Genomic DNA, 8,749 nt, shown 5'->3' with positions numbered 1-8,749 from the left:
GCTGATAACACCAAGGCCACGGGTTCGGATCCCATATAGGGATGGCCGTTTGGCTCACTGGGTGAGCGTGGTGCTGACAACACCCAGTCAAGGGTTAAGATCCCCTTACCGGTCATCTTTAAAAAAAATAAAATAAAATAACAGAAATTTGTGGACCTGGCATGTATACAAATGCAGAAGTACTTACATGATATAGGCTGACAAAACTTTAAACCTTTACGTTTTGGAAATAAGATTTCCCATTTAACAGGAAGTGCATTCTTTAAACTGGAGAGTATCTCCCACAGAAAAGTTTTAGGGTTAAATCCAAAGATAACTATATGTATACTTGGAAGCATTTTGACAACTCAAGGCTGAAAATCTCTCACTGTACTTGTTGTCTGTCCATCGTTTTCCTGCCTAGTAGGTTCTGGAAGTGAATATTCTACCACATTGTGCAATTGTTGCTGAATGCTGTATCTGCTGAACTGGGGCCACCCAGGGACACCAGTCAGGACTCGAGTTCCATAGATCCGTAAGCAATTCTTCAGCTACTGATGAAGACTAGTAGGGTCTATGTTGTTGGCCCACATCCTTGATGCCCCACATCTTAGCAGCGACAGCTGTAGCTCCATGTCTGCTCCCAAGGTCTAATACAGATTTCCTCTAACAATGTCAGGATAATCCAAAAGGTTCCTAGACAGGGCTTGGCCCCCTGGCCAGTAGATTATCCAGTAAGGATCACTGTGGTTCATGCACATTCAAAAATATCTAATAACTTCTTGCTGTCTGGCTTTAAAAAAAAAAAAAAAGACAAAATAGTCGAAAAAGTTATGTCAATATATCTTTTCTTGTTTGTACATTATTTGACTTTCTAAAATTTCATTCTGCATCTCTATATTTCTTGTAATACAGTGTACTATACTGGTTAAGAGTACTGACCATACGGTGTGTTAGATCTCTTGCCATTTAGTAGTTGGGTGACCTCTGACAATTTTCTTATTTTTCTAAGTCTTGATTTCCTCATTTATGAAATGGGGACAGCAACAGTATCTTCCTCATAGGAATGGCTGTAAAATTTAAATGAAATAACTTATGTAGATTCATGACACTGTGTGTGTCACATAGCAGACACTCAATAAATAACTGCAACTACTACCATTATCATAAACATATTGGGCCGGCCCGGTGGAGCACTGCTACAGTGTGCCGCTTGGGAAGCATGGCGGCGCTCCCGCCCGAGGGTTCGGATCCCACATACAGACCGGTTTCCGCTCACTGGCTGAGCGAGGTGCGGGCGCAACACCGAGGGTTGCGATCCCGTTGCCAGTCCCGGGCCGGTACGGGTGCGACACTGAGGGTTGCGATCCGTTCCCGGTCATGAAAAAAGACAAAAAGGAAAAAAAAAAAACATATTAATTTTAAAATGGCCTTTAAGCATTAACATTTGAATTGTGCCATATAAAGTTTTAAAATAAAGGTAAACTTTAGCATCTTGGAAAAAAAAAAAGTTGCTGCTAAACCCCTCGACTGCCTCTTATGGAACAGCAAAATTTCACTGGAGTAAAAGTGGCCATGATTTCCAGGCTCATTTCTGTGGATTTCCATTCTCTTTGGCATGTTGCCCTGGTAAAATTTTTGCTGTTTTGTGAGCTCATTTTGAGACATTAAGTCTTTTCACATTTCCTCCATTTTATTTAGTTGACTTCATGAAGAAGTTTCATTCAAATAAGTCCACCATTATTGGAAATGGAAGCTCACTACATTCAGCACTGATACTAGCATTGCTATCAATCATTTACATAAAATGCATTAATATAAAAATGCTTAGAGATAATTAACTGCTTCACAGAGAAGAAATATTATGAGGACTTGAGAAAAAAAAATTGAACTGCAAGAACCCACCCACAATCAAGAATTGATAAGTATATGAGGAAAAAAGCATTGCTGAAATTTCCCAAGTAAAAACTGATGTTGCAAAAATCGATTGATTGTACAATATTGGGGCTTCTGAGGAGAACCTAATTATCATCTTCCCTGCAAAGGCTATGAATGGAGAAATTTAAAATTATAAAACAGGGAGGACCAAAAAAAAATCACCTTTATTGCTGATGAAGGTCGAATTGGAGGATGTAAATTAATGTGACTTCGAACCAGCCTGTCTTACCCACCGAGAGAATCCTGATTGGCTCAGACGAAGGACGGAGGTGATCCGTGGGAAATCAGATGGGGTCTCTTGTTCTCTGTGAGGAAGCTTCCCCAGAGAAAAAGATAGGCAGACTGTGCTATGAGTATTCAGTCACGATTCCCAAATGTATCGAGCATGCCCGGTTATTCTTACCAAATTTGCTGGTCAGTTGAGACACTTCTCCCTTGGGAATGAATAAAGGGCAAAAAGAAACCTAAAGACACACCAATAAAACTTCCTTCACGTGGAGAATATGTTAGCAGTGAGGGAGAAAGTTCTCTAACACATGCAGAATCTTGAAGAATCCAGTTATTCAGCAAAAAAATAATGAAAGTGAACCTGACGTGAGAATCACTGTGATCATGGATAGTACTCACTCCCGTACTTGCTAAACATCCCGCTCACAATAACGTCTTTGATCCTGCCCTGCTCAGCCAGAGAAGACCTGAGTTCCTGGGCAGGGCCACGTGATCGTCCCTGGATCTCCTGCTTTTCTTTTCTTCTCCCTAAGGCCATAAAGAACTCAGTTCAACCTGAGTCTTCTAAGGCTATGACTCCTTTTGTTCTTCCCTCAGGAGTTCATCATCAAGAATCTCAATAAGATTTTGCTCACTTTGGGGCTGTCTGATCCAGAGGGTCAGAGACATTGGCAATGGGTTGATCAGACACCATACAACAAAAGCATCACGTGAGCATAGACTTAGATAGAGTCCTTTATAAATTACCCAGTCTCAGGTATTTCTGTTATAGCAACACAAAACGGACTAATACAGGATATTACTCTAGTCCCCCTTTTTCTAGGTAGAAAAACTGAGAGTCAGGGAAATTAAATTGCTTGCTCCAAATGATAGTGAGTAAGTAGCAGATCCAGAGAATTTACCTCGTTCTTCATACTCCAAAAGCAGTACATAGAACAACAACAAAAAGGAATGAACTGTTTTAGTACTTGGAACCATGGGAAATCTTTTGGTCATTTAAGGAAACCCTGTGAGATTAGAAATTCCGTGGCAATGGGATATAAGAATGGACAAATTGGGCTGGCCCGTGGCTCACTTGGGAGAGTGTGGTGCTGATAACACCAAGGCCCCGGGTTCGGATCCCATATAGGGATGGCCGGTTGGCTCACTGGCTGAGCGTGGTGCTGACAACACCAAGTCAAGGGTTAAGATCCCCTTACCGGTCATCTTTTTTTTAAAAAAAAAAAAAAAAAGAATGGACAAATAGAAGAAATCCTTTGGGACATCTGCTGGGAGAAGTTTAATGTGTTCCAAGTTGCTTAAGATGAAAGAATACGGGGTAATGTGGGAACAGTTTTCAAGAGAAATACCAGAGACTGATGGAGGATAAACTTCATAAACATAGTTTTATAAAACATGGCAGCAAAGGGGGAGGAGTAGTTTGGGTATACCTGAACTTGACTTTCACCCTGATCAACCACGGCCCCTCATAGTCTCCAACACTTTTCAAAACACTACTGGAAGAAACGCCCTCATCTTTTCTCTTCCTTTCAGATTCTGGCACTCACATGAACCCAATAATCCTGACGAGTGTTGTGTTGTAATAAATTTTCATACTGCATCAAAACAATGGGGCTGGAATGATGTTCACTGTCATATTCCTCAGAAGGCAACTTGCAAGATGATGAAGATCTACTTATGAATGAAACATTCTTCGTGAAAATGTGTTTTGATTGGTATCCACCATTATAGATCATTAATTCCCTTTTTTAATTTACATGTTAGTTTTGTACAAGGGATACCAATAAAATTTTTCAACAGGCTGTCACCTATTCCACTTACGACAGAATCAGTCCACACATCCATTCATTTATTCATTCATAAAATGAGTGCTTATCTAGCATTTTCCATGTGCCAGAAACTACTGCAGAGCCCTTTTGCAGACAAACAGAGGGAACATGAGCTTCTTCACCTAGTTTCTTTCTGACAGCAAAGGGGTTATGTACCTGTTATATGTATTCTCCCCAAAATTCATATACTGAAGCCCTAACCCCCAGTACCTCAGGCTCTTTGTGACTGTGTGGAAAGATAAGGTCTTTCAAGAGTGGATTAAGTTAAAATGAGGCCATTAGCGTGAGCCCTAATCCAATCTGACTGGTGTCCTTATAAGAAGAGGAAACTCAGACACACTGAAAGATACCAGGGGCGCATATACACAGAGGAACAACCATGTGACAAGAAGACAACAGTACGGCCACCTGCAAGTGAAACAGAGAGTCCTTAGAAGAACGCAACCCTGGGCCGGCCCCATGGTGCACTCAGGAGAGTGCGGCGCTGGGAGCGCAGCAATGCTCCCACCACGGGTTCAGATCCTATATAGGACTGGCCTGTGCGCTCATTGGCTGAGCGCGGTGCGAGCGACACTGCACCAAGAGTTGTGATCCCCATACCGGTCACAAAAAAGACAAAAAAAAAAAAAAAAGAAGAAGAACCCAACCCTGCTGGCACCTTGATCTCGGAGTTCCACTTTCTAGAACGGAGAGAAAATAAATATTCGTTGTCTAAGCCATCCAGTCTGTGCTATTTTATTATGACAGCCTTAGCAAACCAATACAATACTGATACCAGTATTAAATGTATGTAGTTCCTCCTGTATTTGGTCAAAGGATTTTCCTTTTTGCTCAGGTTTATTACTGTTAGCTGAAAGCATAGTTTGGAACAAGATATACAAGAACATATCCAAAGAAGACAATATTCTCACTTTGGCTCAGTAAATTATTTGGGTTCCTTAACATTCTTTGTTCAGTCTTGGGCTGGAGGGGTTGGCTGGTTAGCTCAGTTGGTTGGAGTATAACTTTGTAAGACTAAGGTCAAGGGTTCAGATCCCTGTACTGGCCAGCCACCAAAGAAGAAAACTAGATTGTTATTCTCCTGGTAAATTGGTGTACAGAATTATATTCTAGTCCTTAAATGTCCCAATAAATATATCTTTTTTTTAGCCAGTCAAATTTTTCAATAAATATTTCTTTCGTTCATAGTTTCACAGAAACATACAGTTTCTGTGTACGGACTGCCACCCAAAAGGCCCCTGATTTGTTCTTATTCCTCATTTTACTAAAGTTCCTACAGGTCAATTTATTTCTACTACAATAAAAAATACATCTTATTGGGCCGGCCCAGTGGCGCACTGGATAAGTGCGCCGCTTGGGAAGCGCGGCGGCGCTCCCGTCCAAGGGTTCGGATCCCACATACAGACCGGTTCCCACTCACTGGCTGAGCGAGGCGCGGGAGCAACACCGAGGGTTGCAATCCCGTTGCCGGTCCCCGGTCCGGTACCCGGTCCGGTACGGGGGCAACACTGAGGGTTGCAATCCGTTGCCGGACACGGAAAAAGACAAAAAAAAAAAAATACATCTTATTTACAGTACAGCCTGTAATTCATTGCTCTGGTGTAGTGATTAGAACTGATTATAATAAAGCTGGTTCCATCCATGGCTCTATTTGTATAGATTTTCTCAATGTGATTTTCTGAGATTATGCCCTGATCATCTTGATGCAACTGAGTGATTTTTTTCTTCAGCCATTCATTTCCTCTATACTTTAAAATGGGTTATTTATTTATTTATTTTATCATACATCTTTATTTATTATGGTTCAGGGTTATAATAAAACTCTGTATATCTTTAAATGTGATTCAGGGGATTTTCAAAGCAAGTTTTAAGCCTATGTAATTTTTTTTTTTATATATATATTTTTTTATTTTGTCAATATACAATGTAGTTAGTTATTGTGTCCCTTCACCGAAACCTCCCTCCCTCCTCCCTCTCCCCCCCCCACCCAGGTGCATCCCCTCCATTTTCTTGTTGTAAGAACTTCCAAAAAAAAAAAAAAAAGTTGTGGTTGTTATATCTTCCTCTCCCCCCCCACCCGGTTTTTTAAAAATATGGAACGCTTCACGAATTTGCGTGTCATCCTTGCGCAGGGGCCATGCTAATCTTCTCTGTATGGTTCTAAGGATTGAGAATCTGAGGTCTTACATAATGATCATCCAATTCAGTCACATTACTTTATAGCTTAGAAAAAGCTAAAAAATAACCTAAAGAGTAACCTAAAGCTTAGAATAACCTAAAGAAGTTATTTCTCTGAGTGTACAAGGCAAATTTGGTGGCAGAAATTAACTATCATATTTTCTGACTTGCTATTTTTCAGCATATGTTGCTCCTTTGCCATAGCAGTTCTCAATTTTCAGTCTACCCCAAGTGGTTCTTGGAAAAAATGCAGATTCCTGATCTCCAACCTCAGAGAGTTTGATTCAGTAGGTTTGGGATCTGTGCACAAGAATCTACATGTTTAAACAAGTACCCATGAAGATGCAGATGGTTCTTGTGCCACCCCTTGAGAAGGGTGGACCATGTCGAGCATGAAACTAAAGTACATAGAAGTTATATCCAAGGTCTCATGTGTAGGAAGTGGGAAAACTGGGACTCTTATCCACTCCTCAATATCTTTTTGATGTATTGCTTTTATGTTCCAGAAACTGAAGTGCCTAACTCTACATAGAGGATTTAGGAAGCATCTAAAATCATGGCTAGTTGGTTAGCTCAGTTGGTTAGAGCATGGTCTTGTTTTATTTATTTATTTATTTATTTATTTATTTATTTATTTATTTATTTATTTATTCATTTATTTATTGTTTAGAAAGAATTATTTTCTCAACATACAAACAAAGGAAAACATCACAAATTGAATTTAACGTCAATTGAAAAAGGAACGAATTTAACACCAAGAAAGTTAACATCTTTAATGCATAAAGAACTCTTAAAAACTGAATTAGAAAAATTTAAACAGAAATTTGGTGAAGGGCATGAGCAGATAAATAACACACCCAAAGAAACACAAGTGGCTAATAAGTACATTCTTTTTTTTTTTTTTTTTAAAAAGATGACCGGTAAGGGGATCTTAACCCTTTGATTTGGTGTTGTCAGCACCAAGCTCAGCCAGTGAGCGAACCGGCCATCCCTATATGGGATCCGAACCCGGGGCCTTGGTGTCATCAGCACCGCACTCTCCCGAGTGAGCCACGGGCTGGCCCGCTAATAAGTACATTCTAAGATCTGGCTGTGGTTGGGTGTAGGGCTGGCCCACTACCCCTTCTCAGGACTCCCCAGGGTCAGCCAGCTGCATTGCTTGCCTGGATGTGGGCAGGGGTGGGGCCAGGCACCATGGCCCCTGTCTCAGGATCCCCAGGTGTTGACTGGCTGTATTGCTAGCCTGGATCCAAAGCAGCATTTTTTGTACTAGCCAAAAAGTAGAAACAACCTAAATGTCCATCAATTAATGAATGGACAAACAAAACATAATATATTCACAATAATAAAATATTATTCAAGCATATGAAGGAATAAAGCACTGATGCATAATACAACATGAATAAATCTTGAAAAAATTATGCTAAGTGAAGGAAGCCCATCACAAAAGACCACATCTTGCATAATTCCATTTACATGAAATATTCAGAACGGGCAAATTCATAAAGAAACAAATTCATAAAGAAAATAGCTTAGGGATTGCCTAGGGCTGGGAACAATGGGGAAATTGATAAGTAATAACTAAAAGACACAGTTTCTTTTTGGGTGATGAACATGCTCTAAAAATGATTATGGTGATCCTGCACAATCTGAATATGCTAAAAAACATTAAATTGTACACTTTAAATAGGCAAATTATGTGGTATCTGCATTATATCTCAATGAAGCTGTTACCAAAAAAAAAAAAAAATTAAAAAAAAAGCAAAAAGATATAAAGTCTAGGACTGATAAGAAAACCCTGAGAAGTTGAATTTTAGGGGAAGTAGTTGTGGTAACAGTCTCCAGGATGGTCCCAATGATCCCTGAATTCCTGGTATTTGTGCCCTTGTGTAATCCCCTCCTACGCTGAACAGGGCTGACCTGTATAATCAATACTGCAATATTACGGAAGGGACAGTATGTGACCTACAAGCCTAGGTTGTAAAAAAACATTCCAAGGCCTGGCCAGTTGGCTGAGTCTGTTGAAGTATGTTGCTGATAACACCAAGGTCAAGCGTTCAAATCCCTGTACTGTCCAGTAAACAACAAAACAGCAGCAGCAGCAACAAAAAAATACAAAACATTCTAGGTTCTACTTTGTTCTCTACTGGATCACTTGCTATGGAGGAGCCAACCACCATGTTGTGAAGACACTCAAGTAGCCTGAGGAGAGGCCAACTGGGAAGGAATTGAGGCCTCTTATCAACAGCCAGCAGGAAACTGAAGATTCTCCAGCTCCAACCTAGTGTTCAGATGGCTGTAGCCTTGGATGACATCCTGGCTGCAACTTCATGAGAGACTCTAACCAAAATCACCAAGATAAACTGCTTGTAAATTCCTAACCCATAGAGACTATGAGTTAAAAAATGTTAATATTTTTTTTTTGTCTTTTTCCATGTCCGGCAACGGATTGCAACCCTCAGTGTCACCCCCGTACCGGGCCGGGACCGGCAATGGGATCGCAACCCTCAGTGTTGCTCCCAAGCCTTGCTCAGCCAGTGAGCGGGAACCGGTCTGTATGTGGGATCCGAACCCTCGGGCGGGAGCGCCGCCGCACC

General features: G+C 40.8%; 1 protein-coding gene across 1 annotated transcript in view; it reads left to right on the top strand.

Moving 5' to 3' along the window:
* LOC103601078 overlaps window positions 1–3,826 on the top strand; it is a 19,777-nt gene extending 15,951 nt beyond the window's left edge. The window contains exons 6-7 of the mRNA XM_008585460.1: window positions 2,743–2,855; window positions 3,679–3,826. Coding sequence (XP_008583682.1) covers window positions 2,743–2,855; window positions 3,679–3,826 — 261 coding nt within the window. The remainder of the gene's footprint in view (window positions 1–2,742; window positions 2,856–3,678) is intronic.
* The last annotated feature ends 4,923 nt before the right edge of the window (window positions 3,827–8,749 follow it).

Source organism: Galeopterus variegatus, unplaced genomic scaffold (assembly GCF_000696425.1).
Source record: "Galeopterus variegatus unplaced genomic scaffold, G_variegatus-3.0.2 Scaffold3578, whole genome shotgun sequence".
In the NCBI taxonomy this organism is placed as follows: domain Eukaryota; kingdom Metazoa; phylum Chordata; class Mammalia; order Dermoptera; family Cynocephalidae; genus Galeopterus; species Galeopterus variegatus.
The sequence above is the reverse complement of the archived record's forward strand: the minus strand, read 5'-3'. Positions and strand labels throughout refer to the sequence as shown.